This window comes from Oncorhynchus keta, chromosome 7, assembly GCF_023373465.1.
Source record: "Oncorhynchus keta strain PuntledgeMale-10-30-2019 chromosome 7, Oket_V2, whole genome shotgun sequence".
NCBI lineage: Eukaryota > Metazoa > Chordata > Actinopteri > Salmoniformes > Salmonidae > Oncorhynchus > Oncorhynchus keta.
In genome coordinates, this window is record NC_068427.1 from 12203637 (window position 1) to 12228589 (window position 24953).

Sequence of the window (24953 nt, forward strand, 5' to 3'; positions counted from 1 at the left end):
GGACCAGTTGCAGCTGCCGACGTTGCGGCAGCGTCGGACGGGCCATTCCCGCTGTCTCCATTTAGGGTCGGTTATTCATGGCATGTTGTATTTTTGGGCGGAGTATTAAAACCCCCTATTACGCATTCCTGCGCCTGTCTCCAATCCTTTATACAACGTGACACCTCTCAACCTATTATCTTATGTTATCATCTTATCTCATCATATTTATATCCCTGTGGCTGCATCTAGGTCACAGGACACTCTACATTGGGGTACATGTCCCCATTGGGAAGAAGAGCCATCGGAGACATCGGCATCACGGACACAAACACAGGAAGAGAAGCAGGGAGCTGGACTCTGGAGTGGACAATGGAAGAGAGTCTCCCACATACTGTAAGTATTGCCACTGTCTGACTGGCCCATGTAAAAAGCAGCAGCCGGATTATATTTCTATCGTCTTATGAGCTATACGATATGTTATGTCTACATGGTGGCATAGTGCATTTCAAAAGAGGGGATGCTGTTCACACTATGGGCATAACCTGCTGCAGAGCTCCTTAGTCAGGGAGTCTGTATGGCAGACAGTACTGTAAGTGATGCCCTTACTCGACCCTGCGCTCCAGACACGCCATCCCAGAGAGTGCAGTTCCTGCTGGGCACAGAGGATGACGACGAGGAGCACATCCCCCATGACCTCTTCACTGAGCTGGACGAGATCTGCCTGAAAGATGGAGAGGACGCCGAGTGGAGGGAAACCGCCAGGTAGGGAGTCACATGACACACCCCTTGTCACTACTGAAAGCTTTTCATCGAATTCCAATGACACATCCTAGGGATTCCATGTTGGTCCATGGGTTGATTTTTTAATCATGCAAAGTGATGGAATTGATATATATATATATTATATGATTTATTTATTTATCATTTTATTCTCTGTGATAATATCCTAATGCCCAAAACTGTTACCTGAAAGACTCAACGATATATAAGGAGGGAGTGTAGACCTTGGGGACGGATGGGCTAAGTAAAGCTCTGATTATAAAGTCTGGTGCATAACGTCTGGTGCATGAGTATGAGGGAGCCCAGATTTAAAGGGAAACTAACCCTTGTCTACTTGTAGTAAAAATGTCTGTACCTCTACTTGTAATCAACAAGCATACGGTCTGGACTGGATAAATATCCTGTTGTGCACACTACACTACAATACTTTCTGTCACGTTGATATTGACTGATACACCTTTACATGGAATGTCAGGCAGTCAGTCTCTTCCAGAGCATAGACATATTCCTTTTGTGTTTTTAAAGCAAATTAGAGATCCAAACATCCTTTCATATTGGTTTTTAGACAGGACAGGGGGCAGACAATTAAGGAGGAATGACTGGTAGGGAGGGCACAGACTGCAGCAGCCGGACCAAGGTTCGAACCCCATCACTGAGGGGCATGGTTCGGAGTCGAGTGCATTACCACTCGACCAGACTCCGGCACAGCATCAGCACGTTCTTGGTGTCCCCGTCTGTGTAAGCTGAGCTCTATCAGTACAGGGCTTCCAGATGGCTGGACAGCTGGCTGTCATCTATCCCCTAGTCCCCTGGACCAGTTTGACTGAAACTGGGCCTCTGTCCCTCATACAGGTGGCTGAAGTTTGAAGAGGACGTGGAGGATGGAGGAGAGCGCTGGAGTAAGCCCTACGTGGCCACGCTGTCCCTGCACAGCCTGTTCGAGTTGCGCAGCTGCATCCTCACTGGCATCGTGCTGCTAGACATGAGGGCCAGCTCCGTGGAGGAGGTAGCAGGTATTGTACAGTAGAGCAGCGGTTCCCAACCTTTTCCTTTCAGGGGACCATCAAGTCACAGTTAACATTTCTGGATGACCACCATTAACTGAGTCACGGAATGTCTTAACACAAAATGTCTTAGCGTTAAAATGTAGAGTCAATTTGACCAGGGAATGTAACAGATTAAAGGCAGATTATTACAGATGGATGTTTGTTAAACAATTTGCATTGTGAAAAGTAATGTCTGCGGACCACAGGTTGAAAATCACTGCTGTGGTGCTGAGTGACATCTGGAACTACCGCATACGCCTGCATTGTATTCATTAGTGCATACCGTAGAGAAACGTTTTGCAACATACCGCTTTGTTCCTAGTGAAAATGACCCTGTTCTATGATCTTCATTTCAATCTTTAATTGTAAGCATTGTAATCAGAATGTTATAGATGGTTTCCTAATTGCTGTTGAACTGTTGACTGTGTGGTCCTGTTTGTCAGACATGGTGTTGGACCAGCAGGAGACCGTGGGTCCTCTGGGGGACGAGGTGAGGAGGAAGGTGAGAGAGTCCCTCCTCAAGCAGCACCACCACCAGAACCAGAAAAAGCTGGCCAACCGCATCCCCATTGTACGGTCCTTCGCTGACAAGAAGCAGTCCGAGCCCCAGTCCATGGACAAGAACGGTGAGTAGCAGGCAGCTCTCTGCTCAAGTAAGTAGCAACAATCATCTTAAGAAGACATTTGAAAAGTTGTTATCTAATTTAATCCAGCCAGTCCCTGGATCTAAAACCTGAAAAATCAATCTTTTCATTTGATCTTATCTTTTATGTCCTCATATTTAGCCTCACATGGAAGTGTTTTCTCAGGACAACCAGGGCTACAAGAAGAGCACGAAATTGACATAAGAAGTTGGCATTCTTGAGTTTTATTGACGAATGTCAATTAAAAAATAAGGTCTGTCAAGCAAAAACCTGATAGTACAGAAATTGGAAATTAATATCCAACCAGTCAGTGACAACTGTGTGGAGTTCGGAGTTTGTGACAGAAACGATGTGAGGTTATTACAATATTATATAATCTATGTCCTGGGCGGAATTTGTCCTTGAACTTGAAATGAGGGAAATAAACTTTAATATCCACAAGATGAGTGTCTGAAATACATCTGAGAGATATAGGAAAGCTTGAGAAAACACTAGGCTAGATCACAGTGCAATAATTGAATATGAAGCGTTTTCGAGTCTCGCGAGTCTCGCAAACCTCTAGTTCAGCCCCCGTCAATTGCATAGACTAATGGTTGGCATCAGTGGATGCAGAAGAAATAGACAAATCTGATGACAACAATGAACTACAGAAGTCTTTAGCTCAAACACATAATGTTTAAGAGGGTATGGAAGCACTAAAATATTGCAGAAGATAGCGTGGGATTTAAGGATAGTTCTTAGGAATTGCACCTAAGAACTATCTTATGAACATCTTATTTTTCTTTTAAGAAAAATACTTGATTTTTTTCTTCAAAAATGTTTGGTGAAACCTGGGCCCTGGTGCATTCAGAAGTGTTTCAGTTCTCCTCACTTTTTACCTCTGGTCACAGCAACTTTAAAATTGGAAATAGTCTTGTAAGTAGTGGTTTCAATCATCCCATGTGGATAACTTTCTCATTCTACATTACATTGTCCATATTTTACCTTCTGTTCAGTGTTCAGTGTGTCTCTCCTCTCTTGTTTCCTTGTGTGTGCTTGTGTGTGTCTGTATATGTGGATGAATGTGTGTATGTGTGTCTGGCAGGTGGTCCATCACTCTGTTCTACCCTTAAGTCCTCCTTCTGGTGCTCATTTATGGCAGCGGGGTCTTGCAGTGAAAGGCAGGTCTCATCCTGCACCCCACGGCCACTGTGTTGTCCCCAGTGTGTCTCCTCTCCACTCCTGACCTCATCCACCACCCGCCACCCTCCAGCCACTCCACACACAGGCCCCAGGCCCCAGAAACAGGGCCCCAGACCCCAGTCTGATATCCAGCCCGTGGAAAAGGCGGATGACCCAGACCCAGGCCACTCTTAAACCTTGACGGGACCTTTCTCTACTGCTAGCACATCCTAAAACATAACTTGTGAAGGTTGCGAATTTCAAAGCTGTTTCTGTCAATAACAGTTAGAGGTTGTGCTTTGTGCTTCAGGTCATTTAACCAAGAGTCAGTTAGTGTATAGTGTTGACAACAACTCATATCATATTTGTAAATTGTACATTGTAAATGTATGCCATTGATCACAATGAGACATCAGTGACAGTTATTAGGCGTATTTATCAAGTCGCTGTACTTACCATGAACATTAACATCGACTATACATTGAGTTATATGTTTTTAATATCAGAATTGGAAATATGGAGATAAGGTGTGATCAGTGTAGAAGATGTGGACAGGGAAACATTCAGAAGAGAAAAGACCCTGAGCAGCAGGGTTCACCGATAACAAGGAATGACCTTATTCAGAATGTCCATCACCTTTTACAGGAATTATGTTTCGAGAAGCAAGTTTGCCAGCATTCCACATGGCAATTTTGATACACGAAGACCACCCAAAACCCTTTTAGCGAATCACTCTCTGCTGTAATGTTATTCAGAGTGGTGTGACACAGGCACATTCATTTAGGTAGTGTTTATCCAAAAGCTACATTAAAGAGCGGCAAACAGCGAGTGTGGGACTAATTAACAAAACCAGGGCCATGTTAGTGAGGGCACCCTCCTACTCATTGCAAGTAATGCCATTTAAAGCTAAAGAGGCTGTGGTGTTTCTTCATGGGCAGCCAGCTTGGTAAATAGCTTGAGGCTTCTCTCGTTGAGTTCATGTGGAACTATGAGTCAAAATGAATCATTGCAAGGCATGCTTTTATTTCTGATTATTTCGATCTGTTAGTTTCTGCTGGCTTGTGAACGGATCAAACACTGAAATTAGTATTAATCTGTGCCCTCTCACAAATAAAAAGTAATCCTTCCAATTTAAATCCTTTTGCTCTACTCTGGCAGCTGTGGGCTAATTTCCTGTTTGCATCAGTCAGTCTCCTTGACGCAATGATAATGCTAAAATGATCATGCTGAAATCCTAATGGACAAGCTTTGCCCACCCATCCTCACCAAGGCCATCTATGACTCCCATCCTCCCCCATGCAGCCACTCTTAGGCTTTATCTTCAGTCCTCTCTTGGGATCTGCACTAAATAAGGGTACTTTGCCAATGTCTGATAAATCCCAGATTACATCACCATTACAGTGCAAATCTATAGATATTTAAAGCACTGTTGGTCATTTTGGTATCCCAAGAGTGTGCTCTCTCTCTCTCTCTCTCTCTCTCTCTCTCTCTCTCTCTCTCTCTCTCTCTCTGTCTCTCTCTCTCTCTCTCTCTCTCTCTCTCTCTCTCTCTCTCTCTCTCTGTCTCTCTCTCTCTCTCTCTCTCTCTGTCTGTCTCTCTGTCTCTCTCTCTCTCTCTCTCTCTCTCTCTGTCTGTCTCTCTCTCTCTGTCTCTCTCTCTCTGTCTGTCTGTCTGTCTGTCTGTCTGTCTGTCTGTCTGTCTGTCTGTCTGTCTGTCTGTCTGTCTGTCTGTCTGTCTGTCTGTCTGTGACATTGTGCTTTATTACCATTGGCACCTGCACTGCTGTGAAACCTTGATGTTGGTCTGATATAGAGGGCTCAGTAGTTGACTTATTGGACTCCTTCCTCTCTTTTTGTTCTAGGTCAGGTGATTCCTCCCCAGACCTCTCTACCCATCCCCAATGACGGCAAAGCTGATGTCAGCAGAGAGAACAGTGCTGTGGACTTCAGTAAGGTACATTAAGACATCCTGGGCACGTATTCTCAAAGAATCTCAGAGTAAGAGTGCTGATCTAGGATCAGGTCCCTCCCTCTCATTCATTATGATTTAAAAGGCCAAACTGATCCTAGATCAGCACTCCAACTCTGAGACACTTTATGAATATAGGCCTTGAACTCACTAACGTACAACACTGCCACATACTGCACTTAACACACCAGCTGCTGCAGTTGACGGGTGTATGAACGTTAAAAATAATCTGTTCCATTTTCATTTGTTTGTACTTGTTGCTTTTTTGAGCCACAAAAGTCCTCTTTTTGTGGATTAGGATTTAAACCATTATAACCACTCTATAGCAAAACAGTCATCTCACCAACACAGCCATTAGCACTGTAGATTAGACTGGGACAACAGCAGTCTCACTTACCTCTAAATCCTAACCTTTTGTCAGTAACCATTTGTCTGTGACCTGATACCAAAGTATCAGAGCCTTTTGTTCTTGTTCTGAGAATGTATTTAAGACTGTCTAATGTGGTTGAATAAAGCCATAAATAAAATGCAACCAAATATTTTTTTGGGACAAAGAAGCTTAATAGAGAGTGTTCTACGGATGTTCTAGATTTAACATGCCTATTTAACATACTTAGGCCTGTATTTGGACTGTACACTTTAACAATAGCACCTCTATTCAAATGAAAATCAAAACAAATGTATTTATATAGCTCTTTGTACATCAGCTGATATCTCAAAGTGCTGTACAGAAACCCAGCCCAAAACCCCAAACAGCAAGCAATGCAGGTGTTGAAGCACGGTGGCTAGGAAAAACTCCCTAGAAAGGCCAAAACCTAGGAAGAAACCTAGAGAGGAACCAGGCTATGAGGGGTGGCCAGTCCTCTTCTGGCTGTGCCGGGTGGAGATTATAACAGAACATGGCCAAGATGTTCAAATGTTTATAAATGACCAGCATGGTCAAATAATAGGTCTGGGACAGGTAGCACGTCCGGTGAACAGGTGAGCAGCAGCACGGCCAGGTGGACTGGGGACAGCAAGGAGTCATCATGCCAGGTAGTCCTGAGGCATGGTCCTAGGGCTCAGGTCCTCCGAGAGTGAGAAAAGAAAGAGAGAAAGAGAATTAGAGAGAGCATACTTAAATTCACACAGGACACCGGATAAGACAGGAGAAGTACTCCAGATATAACAAACTGACCCTATCCCCCTGACACAAACTACTGCAGCATAAATACTGGAGGCTGAGACAGGAGGGGTCAGGAGACATTGTGGCCGCGTCCGATGATACCCCCGGACAGGGCCAAACAGGAAGGATATAACCCCACCCACTTTGCCAAAGCACAGCCCCCACACCACTAGAGGGATATCTTCAACCACCAACTTACCATCCTGAGACAAGGCCGAGTGTAGCCCACCCACTAGAAGCTCATGTTACACATTTATTGTCCTATAATATTATAAATAAAATGCAATTGCTAAATTACTTCAATTTGCTACACATTCTATTGGCTGCGCTTTTCTGTTCCACTTCACTACAATATAGTTTGAGGCCTCCGTATTCTGTTAGCAGTGAGCATGGAGTTTATAGTTGGGACTCCGATGCCCCTACTGCCTCTTCTTAAAGTTACCTCACTTCCATTTGACGCAGTGCGGCTCCATAGCAGGCAGAAAGGATCACAGCAGAACAGAGACAGGAGGATCAGCTTGCAGGCAGCCTCAGGTCTGGATGGATGTGTCACTGCGGGGGCAGACAGTGTAACAACAAGGAGATGATAACCTCTGGAAATGTTATGTAAATGGAGATTGCACTTTAGATGGATTTATGGTATTCTTCTGTGTAATAGTCTATTATAACACATGTTCATGTGTATGTTATGATGGTTATGTTATGAAATAGGATCCAGTTGGCCAATCTATGTCTAGCTATTAACAAGAAATGCACTATTATCACACACAGGGTTGCAAAATTCTGGTAAGTATCCCATAATTCCTAGATTTGACAGAAATCCTGGTTGGACGATTCCAGGAATCAGGAGAAAACTAGCAGGCAATCCAGAAAACCAGGGAATTTGAGGAAAGTTACCAGAATCTTGTATCCCTAGTCACACATTTTCAGTAGAGTTATTTTTGTTTTTAGAATATATTTCAGATGTTCTGCTTTTCTTTACTTATTTATTATGGGTTGCACCTTCATCACTCGGTTACGTCATGCCATTGTTAAGAGCATTCTTACAACACCTGCGCCATTAAGGCGACTGGTGCCCACACATAACAGGGACTAATGACTGTTTCGTGGCCTCTAACGTGGCCTCGATATATGATGACATTGCTAAAGTAGGCAAATTATTAGTAGGAAACAACGTTGGCATGATTATGATGTGGTCAAATTTACTTTAGAGAGATGGCAATGTTGCCATTAGGCTATTGAAGTTTGTCAAAAATAGCTAGCAATGGTAATGTCAACTAGCTAAAATTTGGTGGGGTCCCCTCAATTCTAGCTAGCTAACTAAATACTGCATCTAAAGTCAATCTGGCGACATCACAATGATAACAAAAGGTTTCCCTACAAATGTTTTGCCTACTTTTGAAATGTCATCGTGTTTCCAAGCCACAGTAATGCATTTTAGACAGTGCCCACTGACAATGCATTGAGTAGAATTCTCAGTTGGGCATCAGTCTTAAAACAAACATTCAAAACAATATTGTGACGAAACGTGGCACCCATGTATACTCTTCTTTTGAATTGAGGAGTTGAGATACTAATACTGTAAAATGCTATATTAAGACTTCAGTCGTAAAATGCTCCACTAAACGTTGGCATATTCTATCCTGTGTCCATCCAGATAGACCTCCATTTCATGAAGAAGATTCCCCCGGGAGCGGAAGCGTCCAACGTGTTGGTGGGCGAGGCGGAGTTCCTGGACAAGCCTGTGGTGGCGTTTGTACGTCTCTCACCTGCAGTCATGCTCAACGGGCTGGCTGAGGTCCCCATCGTTACCAGGTTAGTAACACTATGACCCCCAATTAACGTTGCGCTATTCCCGTAACTCTCCCAAAATTCCCAGGATTTCTTGAAATCCCGGATGGATTATTCCTGGAATCAGGAGAAAATAAGCAGGACAACCGGGAATCTTCCAACCAGGATTTCTGGAAGCCTGGGATTCTTTTTTAAAGTTACGGGAATTTCACAACCCTACCTTCTATAAGTCTGTAACTATGGTCTTCAACTCTATGACTAACATTATGCCCTCCTTAGTCCTTTTTGGGCTGACCCTAAACTGTCTCTACACCGCTCTGTTTTTTTAGGTTCTTGTTCATCCTACTAGGGCCTCTTGGGAAAGGGCCACAGTACCATGAGATTGGCCGATCCATCGCAACACTAATGACAGACGAGGTAAAACAGCCTCTCCGATAATGAACATAGCTGTTGGGCATGACTGAATTAACATGTCAATTCATGACTGAATTTATTCTTGTTCTTCGTTCCAAGGTTTTCCATGATGTTGCCTACAAAGCGAAGGACCGCAATGATCTGATTGCTGGAATCGATGAGTTCCTAGACCAAGTTACTGTCCTGCCACCAGGGGAGTGGGATCCTTCTATACGAATAGAGCCACCAAAAAATGTGCCGTCTCAGGTAAGTTGAAGCCTTTTCTTTAACAAGTCTGTCATCAGTAGACATACAAATCACAGCATTTTTCTTTCATTCAACAAAAAAAATGAAAGAAATAACAGATAAGTGTTCTTTGAATAACAGGAGAAGAGGAGGATTGCAGCACAGACCGGCACAGACCTAGGTGATGAAGAGGAGCACGAGGGACATGGTGGTCCGGAGCTGCAGCGGACAGGACGGTAGGTGAGGCGGGGCAGCCTGGTGCTCAGAGAGTGTGAGTGTATGTGGTCGTGGTTGTGTATTAAGAAATAACGATAGATTCAAAGTAACCAGGTTTTTCACCTATTATTTTTAACAACATCTACGGATCCTTGGACAGAGGACAGGATGCCATTGCATGCAGTTCATTTTAGGTGTGAACGAAAGTCATGCAATGGTTGCCATACGCTCTCAGAATAAAGGTACGATTAGGGTACAGTATTGTTCCATGGGGTACAAAAGATCAAAATACACATAATGTACTTACAGAGGTACACATATGATCTCACATGGTACTGTCCGGTACCTTTAAGGGTATATGTGAAGACAATCTAGTATAATGGTACATTTGTGTACACAACATTTTGAATAGAAAGGTATAATTATTGGAGGTGTGGCTTAGTGGGGGAGTGGCTTTCAGTTAGTTCTTTTTGCCACCCGTGAGGGGAAAATTTGCCTATAGTGTGTTAATTCAAGTTTGAGCATGGCCTATAAGGGTACAATTATGTACCTACAACTAATAGTACAATTGATGTACCTTATAGTGTACAACTATAGTGACAAGCGTTTGTACCAATTTAAGTACAATTTGCAACCTCAGAGTGTAGCAACCTATTGATGGGTTCCCAAATGCCTGGTCTATATTCTTCCGCATGAGCTCATGCGAAGTCATCCTCATTACTCTCTCTACAGTATTTCATGCTCATTAAGTAGTGTGAGGAGTACATAAAGTTTTTCAAAAATTGTATAGAAAGGCTCCAACTGCAAAATCCACACTTCACCACAAGACAGCAGATTACCTATGCGGTTGGATGTGGATTTGAAATGCAGGAAGTTGTAAGGAGGTTAGTTTCAATGTGAGCATCACAAGAGATTAAATGAATGACCATTATATAAAATAAAATAATTTTACCTGTGCTGGTATTAGATATATAGTAGGTGTTCTGTGTCTTAGTTGATAGAGCATGGAGCTTGCAAAACCAGGATGGTGGGTTTCGACTCCTGCTGGAGCCACCTAAACGTGTACGCACACAATAATATTAGTCATTTTGGATGAAAGTGTCTGCTAAATGGCTTATGTTATCATTATGTTTACAGATTATTTGGTGGTCTCTTGATGGACATCAAACGCAAGGCGCCCCACTACCTGTCCGACTACACAGACGGTCTCAGCCTGCAGTGCTTGGCCTCCTTCCTCTTCCTGTACTGTGCTTGCATGTCACCTGTCATCACGTTCGGCGGTTTACTGGGAGAGGCAACAGAAGGACGCATAGTAAGACACCATGGGTTTCATCCCAAATGGCTCCCTCTATTCCTTACATAGTGCACTACTTTTGTGACCTGGTCAAAAGTAATGCACTATATAGGGAATAGCATTCCATTTAGGATGCAACCCATCCCGATCAAGTACACAGTAATAGAATAATAAACGGCTTAGACTTTTATTGAGAGATTTCTCTTGCTCATAAATGTTATCTACGCTGTAAAACCAATTCTGTCTGCTCAAACATTTTGAGGAAACCAATTACCTAACAAAAAAAAATTAGTTAAGAAGATTAAATAGCTGAAGTGAGCAGTACTACCTCCATATAAGTAACACAAATGCATTTTTTGTTTATTGTTGTAAAGGTATACTTAAATTCAACGCCCCCACATGGGCATATCAGTCCTGCAAGTAGGGTTGCAAAATTCCACAAGCTTTCCCAAGTATTTTTTCAGGTATCTTCCAACCAGGTGTTCTGGAAAACCCTGGGACATTTAGCAGAATTTTGCAACCCTAACTGTAAATCACATTCTGTTGGCTTGCAAAGTGATGTTTAATTCCTATTGGAACCTAGCCAGCATTAGGCTATCCAACAGTTTACATTTGTATTCATCCGTAACGAGCATTCAGAATGACTGCCAGGGTCAAAAGCCATTTGAACTGGAACAACCATTTCAGTAACGGGATGTAAAAATTCAATGATCGGATAAGTTTCTAAAAAATATTAGTGTAGCTAAACATTTAATCAATCAATCACTCAAGGTACATGCAAAAATACAGATGTTAAAAACAATTGCAGAAAATCAACCTGCAAAAGAGCATGCTGGGATTTTTAAAATATTTGATATTATATGTTTTTTTTCAAATGTAGTTGGTGTGACTTCTCATTTAGATTTGAGTCAGTACCACATTAACATTTTAAGTAATACTGACTTCATTGAGTTTGAGTACAACTTACTAGAAGTATTTGAGTTAAAAATGCCTTGGGGTTTACAGTGTACGTTTCTTTGTGTCCCGCAGAGTGCAATTGAATCACTGTTTGGCGCCTCAATGACAGGAATAGCTTATTCCCTCTTTGCTGGCCAGCCACTCACCATATTGGGCAGCACAGGGCCTGTGCTGGTGTTTGAGAAGATATTGTACAAATTCTGCAAGTAAGTTTGTTGACAATAGTATAGTTGTATTGTTATATATAGTTATAATTACATATACAGTAGTATAACGCTATGGGCCCACATGATTAATAATCTCTATGTATTGTCTATAGCACTCAGGCCATTTCTGTACTCACATCTCTGTGTTGTGGAAAATTCGATCCAAAGATTAAAGCAGAGATATAATATAATGATATCATAGAAACATTTTTAATACAAGGAGCTGGAAGGGAGATCCCACCTCTGATTTCACAGGGAAGAACTCAAATAATAAATGGTTACATGCCCCTTATATAGTGGGAGGTGACAATACAATCATATTGTTACCCAACAGCTCTTTCAATACAAGCAACAGTCCTGGAACACAATGGCTTTGTGTTAACGTGCAGACATACCAGGAGTCTGTGAAAGGCATGACATCACAGTCCAACACATAACATATCCCTTGAGAAGTTACAACAGCTCACCCCAAATTCTGCCACCACATCTGATAATGTGCGATTTGATTGCGTGATGATCATCCGTCCCTATAACAATAGTTAAGGTCACATACTGATGGAGGATGACCGGATGTCATATACAGTACTGCCACAGTACATTGATCATTTGTTTTAATGTTCTATACGGCTTTAAATAGTATTAAAATACCATTGTGGTAATGACAACCTCAGATCCCATATCCTGCAGATACATCAGAGAGGATGTTAAAACCTCCTCATATGTTGTCATATAATATATGAAATGTTAGTGCTGCAGTGTCAGTGATTTTTCTTCCGGTGCTGTGCATGCACTGTACTGTGAAGGATCTATGTGTTTTTTAATTGAGCTCCCCTTTTTGGGACTTCCTGAATAAATAAGATTTACAAATATAAAATAAAAGGGATGTTTTGCACTCTGTCCTCAGGGAGTATGGATTATCCTACCTCTCACTGAGAACCTGTATAGGGCTGTGGACAGCATTCCTCTGTCTGCTCCTGGTGGCCACAGATGCCAGCTCCCTGGTCTGTTACATCACACGATTCACAGAGGAGGCCTTCGCCTCGCTCATCTGCATCATCTTCATCTACGAGGCCTTGGAGAAGCTCATCCACCTGGGGGAACACTACCCCATCAACATGAACAACAACCTGGACAAACTCACACGATACTCGTAAGTGTGCACACACTCCATTGAATCAAATTAAATCAACATTTATTGATCACGTACACAGATTTGCAGGTGTTATAGCAGGTGCAGCGAAAATGCTTGTGGTACTAACTCCAACAGTGCAATAGAACAAGTACAATTTTTTTTTTGTACTAACATTTTTAAGAAAAATGAAATAAAAAATTGACAGAACGGGTCCAATCAATAATCCTGAGAAGATACTGTATATTAGAGTGAGCATGTGTCAGAAGCAGAATATAAATACGTGGTGTGTATAGACAGTATATCATTTGGATATAAATTGGTATGTACAGTAGTAGGTATATTAAGATGGGCTATGTCGAGAATACAGTATAAATACACAGTGAGCAAACAACAGTATATAAACAGAATATTAGGTGACCAGCGTTCAATGACTCTCTATATACAGTGCATGGCACATTAGTCTCAAACTGCAGGGCAGATTCCCAGGTGGCTAGGGATGGCCTGAAGATAGAAGCTGTTATTGTGGTTATTCGGTCTCTCTTTGATGCATCTGTACCACCTCTTTCTGCTAGAAGGTAGAGTGAACAGACCGTCTCGGTTCGCTGAGGTCCTTGATCATCTTCTTGGCTTCTTAAACTGCATTTTAATCCAGAACTAGGCATAATCTGTGTCAAGCAAACCGTCCCTTAGAGTTCAGAATGACAGCAACATCTTAACTTGTGTTTGAAAGAAGTCCTGCATAGCATTTGAGATTATCGTGATCGGTAAGGGATTTGATGGTGAAGTGTTCTGTTGTTTCCATAGGTGTTCATGTGTTGAACCTCCGGATCCCAGTAATGCCACCCTACGGTACTGGGAGCAGAACAACATTACTGCTTCGGAGATCTATTGGGAGGCACTTGAGGTCAAGGTAGTGTATGAGAGGGTGTGGCATAATTTGTTGATAGGATCAAGCTAAATTAGGAAGATGATGGATACTGTAAATATAGAACAAATGGTTAGTCTTGTGGTTTTTCCAGGTTTTGTCACATGTTGAGGATAAACGTTTTACTCTACACACAAAAGGAAATGTTGTATTGTATTTTTGATTAAGCAGCACACCCCCAGCATGATGGTAGAGACCAAAAAAGAGCACATTTAGGTTGTTCCACACAAAGTGGCAGGCTCTCCCAGATGGAGCTGGCCCAGTGCAGGGGATTAAGGACATGTGGGCTGGATTACTCTGGATTACCCCAAGACAAATCATGAAAACACATTTTTAGTATTAATTTAACTTTTTTGTGGACAAGCATGCTCTTATCCCAGCAGAACCCTGGGGTCAATTCCATTTAAATGTAGAAGGTTCCAATTCCAATTCCCTTAAATGCTCTGAGAATTTTTTAAAATTGTAATTTCAGTTAATTCAAATCAAATCAAATCAAATTTTATTTTATTTGTCACATACACATGGTTAGCAGATGTTAATGCGAGTGTAGCGAAATGCTTTGTATTGGTCACATACACATACACATACACACATACACATATTTAGCAGATGTTATTGCGGAGATGTCCCGGAGGGCAGGAAGTGTGCCCCCGGTGATGTGTTGAATATGTCCATAAACACTCCAACCAGCTGGTTTGCGCATGCCCTGAGGACGTGGCTGGGCATGCCGTCTGGGCCGGGTTGACACGCTTAAATGTCTCTCACTTCGGCCACGGAGAACGAGAGCCCACAGTCCTTGGGAGCGATCTGCGTCGGTGACACTGTTATCCTCAAAGCGGGCAAAGAAGGTGGTTAGCTTGTCTGGGAGCAAGATGTTGGTGTCCGCGACTTGGCTGGTTTTCCCTTTGTAATCCGTGACTGTCTGTAGACCCTGCCACATACGTCTCATGTCTGAGCCATTGAATTGCGACTCCACTTTGTCTCTGTACTGATGTTTTGCCTGTTTGATTGCCTAACGGAGGGAATATCTACACTGTTTGTATTCAACCATATTCCCAGTCACCTTGCCATGATTAAATAGAATGGTTCGGGCTTTCAGTTTTTCGCGGGAATGCTGTCATCTATCCAAGGTTTGGGTAGGTTTTAATAGTCACATTTGGAACAACATCCCTATACACTCAGTCCCCTTGTCCGTGTAAATTGACTGATTTGAAATGGAATTGACCCCAATCCTGTAATACAGGATGTTTTGAATGACCACCTGTTATTGCAGGACTGCATAAAGAGGCGAGGGGAGTTTGTGGGCACCGCCTGTGGCCCTCATGGACCCTACATTCCAGATGTTCTCTTCTGGTCTGTCGTTCTCTTCTTCTCCACTGTCTTCATGTCGGCATTCCTCAAAGAGTTCAAGTTCAGCCGTTACTTCCCCACCAAGGTAAGGCAGCAGACCCAGTTCCTGCTGTAATCCCACTCATTTGTATCTGTTATGTGTTTGTCGACTGCAGACAGGGTTTCTGTCATGCTCCTGAGTTTTATGGTGCAGTGGAGCACTCCAGTGGTCATATGAGAATACTGTCGGAGTTTCTAATGGAGAAGTGTCCGCCTCCACCACTTCCTTTGGATTCTATTATGGTTTCAGGCAGCACTTTTTCTCCCGTTGTCTGAGCACAGAACCCCCGTTTTTTCTTCAAGCCAAATGTGTGGCCCATGTGAGAATTGAATCAACAACCAAGGTGCTCTGTGTTTGATTTACCTGTGCAATCTGTGATTAACATAGTAGTTTGATGTTGAACAATAATATAGATTTTTCCCCCGTGCTAAAACCAGACAGTTGACATGCACCCCTCTCTTGCACAGTTGAGAGCCGTCATCAGTGACTTTGCTGTGTTCATCACCATCTTTACCATGGTCCTGGTGGACTATGTCTTAGGGGTCCCGTCTCCAAAACTAAAAGTCCCCAGTGTGTTTAAGGTGAGGTAGATAACAAGATATTACCATGTGATTCCACATTTTTAACTCGAGATACTCTACACTATGGACAGTCGCCATGCTATGTCGATGCAATATTTACCAAGAACCTAAATCCTTGCAGCCGACCAGAGATGACCGTGGTTGGTTGATCAGCCCGTTAGGCGGAAACCCTTGGTGGACCACCTTAGTGACAGTGATCCCTGCTCTGCTCTGCACCATCCTCATCTTCATGGACCAGCAGATCACCGCGGTCATCATCAACAGGAAGGAGCACAAACTAAAGGTACTGTAGACCAGTGCTTCCCAAAGTCGGCCCTTGCCCGAGCACCACACAGCTGATTCAAATAACCAAACTCATTATCAAGCTTTGATTATTTGAATCAGCTGTGTAGTGCTAGGGCCAAACACCAAAAGGTGCACCCCAGGACCGAGTTTGGAAACCATGCAGTAGGCTACTGGAATGGGGAGGCTCAGATCATCTGGGAGGCTTTGTATACCATAGCCTGACCGTTACCTGTTTGGTACTGGTTGTTGACATGGATTAAAGACGCCCCCTTCAGAAGTCTTTTTTTTTTAAATCATCGCAGAGTAGTCAACATTTTGACAGTGGAGCACATCTGTAAACACAATTTCTTGAAACATTCCATTTGAAAGTGTTGCCATTCTTTAGTAGTGAGTAGTGCATTCTCAGTTGTGCTGTATTGTCTATCAATTCCCACAGAAAGGCTGTGGGTACCATCTGGATCTGTTTGTGGTGGGCATCATGCTGGGGGTGTGCTCCATCATGGGGCTGCCCTGGTTCGTGGCTGCCACCGTGCTCTCCATCTCCCACGTCAACAGTCTGAAGCTGGAGTCGGAGTGCTCGGCCCCCGGGGAACAGCCCAAATTCCTGGGCATCCGGGAGCAGCGCTTCACCGGCCTCATGATCTTCCTGCTCATGGGCTGCTCTGTCTTCATGACCTCTGTGCTCAAGGTCAGATAGCTTCTCTGAGCTCATATTGTTTTGGCCCTAGCCTCCGGGCTGTCCAAAGGCTTTTCCTATCACAGTGTAATATACAGTGCATTCGGAAAGTATTCAGACTCCCTCACGTTTCCACATGTTGTTACGTTACAGACTTATTCTAAGATTGATTAAATCCTTTTCCCCCCTCATCAATCTATGGATGGGGAGCGTCGCTGCACAGCTATTTTCAGGTCTCTCCAGAGATTAGGTTTAAGTCCGGGCTCTTGCTGGGCCCCTCAAGGACATTCAGAAACTTGTCCTGAAACCACTCCTGCATTGTCTTGGCTGTGTGCTTAGGGTCGTTGTCCTGTTGGAAGGTGAACCTTTGCCCCAGTCTGAGGTCCTAAGCACTCTTGAGAAGGTTTTCATCAAGGATCTCTCTGTACTTTGCTCCGTTCAGCTTTCTCTAGATCCTGACTATTCTCCCAGTCCCTCCCTCTGAAAAACATGCCCACAGCATGATGCTGACACCACCATGCTTCTCCGTAGGGATGGTGCCAGGTTTCCTCCGGAAGTGACGCTTGGCATTCAGGCAAAAGAGTTCAATCTTGGTTTCATCAGACCAGAGAATCTTGTTTCTCATGGTCTGAGAGTCCTTTAGGTGCCTTTTGGCAAACTTCAAGCGGGCTGTCATGTGCCTTTTACTGAGGAGTGGCTTCCGTCTGGCCATTCTACCATGAAGGCCTGATTTGTGGAGTGCTGCAGAGACGGTTGTCCTTCTGGAAGGTTCTCCTATCTTCACAGAGGAACTCTGGAGCTCTGTCAGAGTGACCATTGGGTTCTTGGTCACATCCCTGACCAAGGCCTTTCTCACCCGATTGCTCAGTTTGACCGGACGCGAGCCCTAGGAAGAGTCTTAGTGGTTCCACTATTTTCTTGGGGACCTTCAATGCTGCAGAAATGTGTTGATACCTTTCCCCAGATTTGTGCCTCGACACAATCCTGTCTCTGAGCTCTACAGACAATTCCTTTGACCTCATGGCTTAGTTTTTGCTTTGATATGTACTGTCAACTGTGGGACCTTATGTAGACGGGTGTGTGCTTTTCCAAATCATGTCCAATCAATTGAATTTACCACAGGTGGACTCCAATCAAGTTGTGGAAACATCTCAAGGATGATCAATGGAAACAGGATGCGCCTGAGCTCAATTTCATATCTCATAGCAAAGGGTCTGAATACTTATGTAAATAAGGTATTTCTGTTTTTTATTTTTAATCATTTGCAAACATTTTTAAAAACCTATTTTCACTGTGTCTTTCTACGGTATTGTATGTAGATTGACGAGGAAAACAAAATGAATACATTTTAGAATAAGGCTATAATGTATTAAAATGTGGAAAAAATCAATGGGTCTGAATACTTTCCGAATGCAATAGAAGTATCACTGTCTTGCTCAAGTTGTATTTATTTTGCACCCAGAGTATAAGTCTGCAGTGCATCAAAGTGAACAGATAATTTATACCATTATGTTTTATGTGGTTCAATCCCACGTATTCGACTGTTTCCCGTCTTTACTGATGCTTGTATAACTGAATCATAATATGATTGCTCTCGTCCCTTCAGTATATTCCCATGCCTGTCTTGTATGGAGTATTCCTGTACATGGGAGCATCTTCGCTCAGAGGGATACAGGTAAGATGTCACGAAGCACACTCAGATAAAGTTAATGTACACTCTCAGTCAAAATATGCTTGTAAAGGCTACGTTCTAACACACTTGGCTAACATCTAAAGCTATGTTCAAAAAGGCCATCTTGAGAAAATGCAGACTTATCACAACACAGTTGGCCTGAATTGAATGCTCCTGAGGTTATCATGTAAAGCCTTTGTTCTATTGCTCATCAGTTCTTTGACCGTCTGAAGCTGTTTGGCATGCCAGCCAAGCACCAGCCAGACTTCATCTACCTGAGATACGTTCCCCTGAGGAAGGTCCACCTCTTCACCATCATCCAGCTCAGCTGCCTGGTCATGCTCTGGGTCATCAAGACCTCCAATTATGCCATCGTCTTCCCCATGATGGTTCGCAAATGCCTTTCTCCTAGCTTTCTCCCTGGGTCATAGGTTACATGTAGATTTATTTGGCCACATTGTAGTTTAACACAATTAGCACCACTATGAGATGTACAGTATAGCCATTGACTTAAGTTTTACATTAGAATGCGTCCTGTCCAGTGGGTGTACTTGTGCATCAAGCTGCATAGATGCACAATGCACACCAGAAACAGGAGATATGCTCCTGCCCTATGGGCCGTTCAGGCTGGGACAAGGATTATTTACGTAGATAATTTTGTCTGAGTGTCATAGGTTGCACCTCCGTCACTCGGTCACGTCATGCCATTGTTTTTGAACGTTCTCAAGCAATCTATCACCCCTCTAAAGTGGTGATAAACTGTCCATTCTGGACGGAGAATAACTACTGTTTCGTCGAAATTACACTATAGTGCATGGAAATAGAATGACATTGATAAAGTAGAGACATATTTTGTAGGAAACAACTTTGCCAGCATTATCATGTTGTCAAATTATCTTTAGACAAATGGCAGTGTTGTCATTAGCTAGCAAAATACGTCATAAATAGCTAGCAATGATAACGTTAGCTAGCTAAAATCCGGTGCCCCCCCTCAATTTTAGCTGGCTAGCTAATGTTATACGGCATCTAAAGTAAATTTGGTGACATCAAAATGATGACAAAAGGGTTTCCTACTAATTATTTGCCCCTTTTGAATGTCATTCTATTTCCCAGCCACCGTAATGCACTTTTGATTAAATGTTCATCAGCGCTCCTTGATGATGCATTAAGTAGATGCATTAAGTAGAATGCTCAGTTAGGCATCCGTCCAAAACGAACGTTCAAAACTATATTTGGACGAAACATGCAATCTGTGAATAGTAAGTTAAGTAGTAAGTGTGTTTGTGTTCCTTGCAGGTTTTGGCTCTGGTGTTTATTAGGAAGCTGATGGATTGCTTCTTTACCAAGAGAGAGATGAGCTGGCTGGATGATCTCATGCCAGAGAGTAAGAAGAAGAAATTGAAGGAAGCCGAAGAAGAGGTATGAAAATAGCATCGACATAACAAAGCTAGAGTTTGAGACTATAAGGTTCTATCTGTAAAAAGATGATTCTGAGATAATTGGCTTTAAAGTTCCAGACTCTCATTAGTTTGAATGGTGCCAGTGATTTTTATATTGTATTCTTTTGAAGTAACAACATGAATTTGGTTATTTAGAGTATCAAATCAAATGTATTTATAAAGCCCGTTTTACATCAGCCGATGTCACAAAGTGCTATACAGAAATCCAGCCTAAAACCCTAAACAGCAAGCAATGCAGATGTAGAAGCACGGTGGCTAGGAAAAACTCCCCAGAAAAGGCAGGAATCTAGGAAGAGACCTAGAGAGGAAACAGGCTATGAGGAGTGGCCAGCCCTCATCTGGCTGTGCCGGGTGGAGATTATAACAGTACATGGCCAAGATGTTAAAATGTTCATACATGACCAGCAGGGTCAAATAATAATAATCACAGTGGTTGTAGAAGGTGTAACAGGTCAGCACCTCAGGAGTAAATGTCAGGTGGCTTTTCATAGCCGATCATTCAGAGTTAGAGACAGCAGGTGTGGTAGGACGAGAGGGTCGAAAACAGCAGGTCCGGGACAAGGTAGCACGTCCGGTGAACAGGACAGGGTTCTGTAGCCGCAGGCAGAACATTTGAAACTGGAGCAGCAGCACGACCAGGTGGACTGGGGACAGCAAGGAGTCATCAGGCCAGGTAGTCCTGATGCATGGTCCTAGGGCTTGCGAGGGAAGAGAGAGAGAGAGAGAATTAGAGGGAGCATACTTAAATTCACACAGGACACCGGATAAGACAGGAGAAATACTCCAGATATAACAGACTGGCCCTAGCCCCCCGACACATAAGCTATTGCAGTATAAATACTGGAGGCTGAGACAGGAGGGGTCGGGAGACACCGTGGCCCCGTCCGACTATACCTCCGGACAGGGCCAACCAGGCAGGATATGACCCCACCCACTTTGCCAAAGCACAGCCCCCTTACCACTAGAGGGATATCTTCAACCACCAACTTACTACCCTGAGATAAGTCCAGCAAGGCCTTAGAGAACATTGAACAGAACAAGGCTATGTCAATAACTCAAAATAATGTTCATTTTTACTGTAGATATGTAACTTTTATTGTAATGATTTATCTCTGCATGTGTTTTAACCAATTAATTATATATAGTACTATCACTATAGTTTAACAATTTCCTGTTGATTATCATATTCTTCAGGAGGAGGAGCAAAGCATGTTGGGAGAGGAAGAGGGAGTAGTGCAATTACCATTAGAAGGATATCAAAAGTAAGTCAGGCCGTTATGATAACATTATATCTCCCTTTTTAAAATGTAAAAAGTCTTCAAGCTTCATTGGTAGTAAAATAGTTGACTTGTTTGTTGTGTATTATAATGCCTGATTATGTCTTGTTTTTTAGGAGTGAATCCGTACTCAACATCACAGATGAAATGTCCAAAGGCTCTTTTGGAAACACGTGGAATGTCAACTCCGACAACTCAAAATGGTATTGCATTGCCTCAAGCATGTTTCCCCAAAATCAGCACATTGGGGTTTTTCATTTAAAACGTATCTTTGTTTCTCTTCTGTCAGTTTGTTTAAAAACGTGTCTTAATTTAAGATATGTGCCTGCAACTCAAACTTTCTTGCACATTTCCCCATGGCATCAATCCTTGTGAAAATATGACGTTTGTTGAGAATATCTCAAGTTAGGATACCTCCTATACTGAATAGATACCGTGTCATAACCATTATATTGGAAACGGATGACAATGTACCATTGAATTCATAAAATGCCTCTTATTGACCCAAGTTCCATGCTCATAGAGAATATTCAGGATATTGATATGTCATGGCTATTGTATATGAACGAAATTGCAGATTCACCGTTCGGTTGAAACTAGATGCTACTTATTCACTGTAGAAAGGAGTTGTCTCTCCACTTTAGAACTGATGCATTTTTTGACTGTATTTTCCCATTCCATCTCTGTCATAAACTCTCTTATGTCCTCTAAGATGCTGAACCCCTCAAAGGTAAGAGTCTGATCCCCGTGCCCGTTTGAGCATCCTTACTCCATTTGGTGACCATCACTTTTTGGAATAAAAATAATTATGTTTATCTTTGCATGATATGAGGCAGGATTATACAATGTCTTATTCCTCAATATACCATCAGGTTGAAATTAGATGCTGCTTATTTTGCATCTTTCAAATTGTCATGTTATGCATTTTCGAGTTCATGAACGCTGGGAGAGCACAGCTCTTTGAAACTCTTTGATGACTGCCAATGTTAGGCAAAGGTAAATATTATGTACGCTAAATCCGTTACCTGTTCACTGCTTGGAATATAAACCCAGCGTATTACAGACAGTGACAAATGAATGTGCTCAGTCTAAAGTGACATGACTGAGAACGCAAGGATGTAAAGTGCATGTAGGAGCCATCTCTGACAACATGATGCTGCTGTGCCAATCAGGTTCTGCTAGCATGACAGTCATCCCTCTACCCAATCTACTATGCCTCAGCCAATGGCCGTGACGGGCAGTTCGGCAAGGAGCACGACAGCGTACTAGCTGCAGGCTCCCATTAAGCAACAGCTGGAGAGTGTAATTATATTAGTACATCTCTCTTGTGAAAACTGCTCTTTCATGAACATTGTCTGAGATTCTGATCCCATTATACTTCTCAGCTGCCTGAACATACAGTGCAACTCTGTATGGGATGGGATTACCATGCGATTTACTAAAGCACATCAATATGGTGTTAATGTTCACGTTAAAGCCCCTCCCTACTAAAACATCAGTTGATGATACATTTGGGGACACAGATTAAGCCTAATCCTGGACAAAAAAATGATTCATAATGGAGAATCTCCATTGTTGGAGCCGGACAGCTGATAGTTAGTTATAAGCTATGTTCTGAAATTGTATACTTGAAAGCACTAACAGCCAGTGTTGATACCCACAGCTTATCCAAGAACAGTGGAAGGAAACAAAAGAAGAGGAGAAATATGCAGAAGGGCTGCTTCGTAAGGGAGACAAGTCTATGACGTTTCCCCCTTCACTGTGTTGAAAACCAATCAAAATTGTGTGCCACAGTTTACCATTCCTTTACATTCGTCTTGTAAATCTTTGTGTGTTCAAAAGCGTTAGTGTTTATAGTTTATGCGTCGGAAGCTGCTTCTTTGTTTTGATTTGTTTTTGTGTTTTTAAATGTCAAGTAATACCCGCGTGATATAGGAGAGGTACGTTTGACTGAATGTGAAAGCAACAGAATGTTTCTTATCGAGGATGTACCTGTCACATTGAGAAACTGTTTTTCAACTTGTGTTTGTTTTTTAATTTGTTGAATGTATTTTGTATGTTTTTGTATTTTTTTCAATATCATAATATGACAGTTGTTTTGAAATTGCTAAATTATCCAACCAGATAAACAATCGATTAAAAAAGTGTGTACAATACTGCAGTTAAAGACTATGTACTGTGCATCAGTATATACAATTGAGTTCATATATCTACAATATATGCAAAGTATAAATGTACTGTATGCGTACAACATTAATTAATCCACTTTTGTGAAATATACAGCATCTGATTAACCTTTTACTGCAGTGGGCTCAATCGTGGTCACTTGGAGTGTTTCTTGGTCGTCTTAAACAAATCTACTTTGAAACAAAAGTATACACCTCACATGATGGTTATGGGTTTAAACATTTTTTTACTACCTTTTAAGTTTGCATCCCGGCATAAAAAACAACAACATTTCACCCATGGGGCCACTAGGTCGTTTGCCTGCAGGAATTGGCTACTTTCATTGGCAAATAAAAATCTACAGTATCTGTGTTTAAAACATTCAATGCATTATGAGTTTAGCTATTTGCAATAGTTTTTAAGTTTAGAATATTTTCCAATTGTGTTACTACCAGTAAAGAGATTAGCTGAAAATAGCATTTTTATATTATTTATTGTTGGCAATTTATTCTTGTACAAAGAGCAAACATTGCATTGAGCATTTGATTAGTAAAACGCCTGACCTGCGTTGTAGAATACTGTTATGCATATCAATAGATAATATTGAAACAATGTTAAAGAAGAAAAGAAAATCCTGGCATTTATTTTAAATCATAATATTTGTTGCCAAAGTTGAAATAGTTGCAGTTATTGCAGTATATCAATATTTTCAAGCTGCAAAGTTAATGCTTGTTTGTTCTTTTTTTATTTGAGTTGTTTGTCATGGGGGCATTGTGCCCAGGAATGATTGTCCACTCAGTAACTAAATATGAAGCTGAACTGATACTTGAAGGTGGGTTCTAAAGGGCAACATACATGGGCTATAAAAACAAATGCAATAGCACTTTTTCTAGAAGGGGAACATTTATAGGAGCTATATTTATTGTTATAAAGATTATTAAACTATATTTCCTTTGTACAATACCAACAACGAATTTGTTCACATCTAATTTTCTAAGCCTATTTATCTATAACACCTTTTGCTTCATTTTAAATGATCAGTATCTGCAAAATATTTTGAAATCTCTTGTTGAGCATTTCTACTCTGCTACTACTACTCGTGTTACTAATTGTACTAATTGCTCTGAATAAATGTGTTTGAAAAGTCACTCAATCAGTTTTGTTTGTGGCAGAAATCCGTGAAGCAGTGTAAGGAAACATGGCACTGCAAAACAATATTATGTTTATTTTCTGCTATTGTTACTGGTCTTTAGAGCTGAAGTATTACTGTTTATTATGTAGCTTGTATACAGTTGAAGTCGGACATTTACATACACCTTAGCCAAATACATTTCAACTCAGTTTTTCACAATTCCTGACATTTAATCCTAGTAAAAATTCCCCGTCTTAGGTCAGTTAGGATCACCACTTTATTTTAAGAATGTGAAATGTCAGAATAATAGTAGAGAGAATGATTTGTTTCAGCTTTTATTTCTTTCATCACATTCCCAGTGGGTCAGAAGTTTACATACACTCAATTAGTATTTGGTAGCATTGCCTT

The 24953-nt window shown here is 41.9% G+C and overlaps 1 protein-coding gene across 4 annotated transcripts in view; it reads left to right on the forward strand.

The window, feature by feature from the left end:
• The window catches only part of LOC118386001 (sodium-driven chloride bicarbonate exchanger-like), a 55001-nt gene extending 30440 nt beyond the window's left edge, over nt 1-24561 (forward strand). For 2 of the 4 annotated variants that reach the window (XM_035773329.2, XM_035773328.2), the window contains exons 3-24: nt 232-375; nt 606-744; nt 1615-1775; nt 2252-2434; nt 5475-5566; nt 8404-8561; nt 8867-8954; nt 9051-9197; nt 9318-9412; nt 10530-10704; nt 11716-11849; nt 12754-12999; nt 13786-13891; nt 15180-15341; nt 15764-15877; nt 15999-16160; nt 16599-16850; nt 18445-18513; nt 18726-18899; nt 19807-19929; nt 21165-21232; nt 21364-24561. In XM_035773329.2, the coding sequence (XP_035629222.1) occupies nt 232-375; nt 606-744; nt 1615-1775; nt 2252-2434; nt 5475-5566; nt 8404-8561; nt 8867-8954; nt 9051-9197; nt 9318-9412; nt 10530-10704; nt 11716-11849; nt 12754-12999; nt 13786-13891; nt 15180-15341; nt 15764-15877; nt 15999-16160; nt 16599-16850; nt 18445-18513; nt 18726-18899; nt 19807-19929; nt 21165-21232; nt 21364-21622 (3251 nt within the window). In that variant the 3' untranslated portion in view covers nt 21623-24561. The remainder of the gene's footprint in view (nt 1-231; nt 376-605; nt 745-1614; nt 1776-2251; nt 2435-5474; nt 5567-8403; nt 8562-8866; nt 8955-9050; nt 9198-9317; nt 9413-10529; nt 10705-11715; nt 11850-12753; nt 13000-13785; nt 13892-15179; nt 15342-15763; nt 15878-15998; nt 16161-16598; nt 16851-18444; nt 18514-18725; nt 18900-19806; nt 19930-21164; nt 21233-21363) is intronic. The other 2 variants (XM_035773330.2, XR_004826140.2) reach the window with 2 other exon arrangements.
• Nucleotides 24562-24953: the final 392 nt, after the last annotated feature.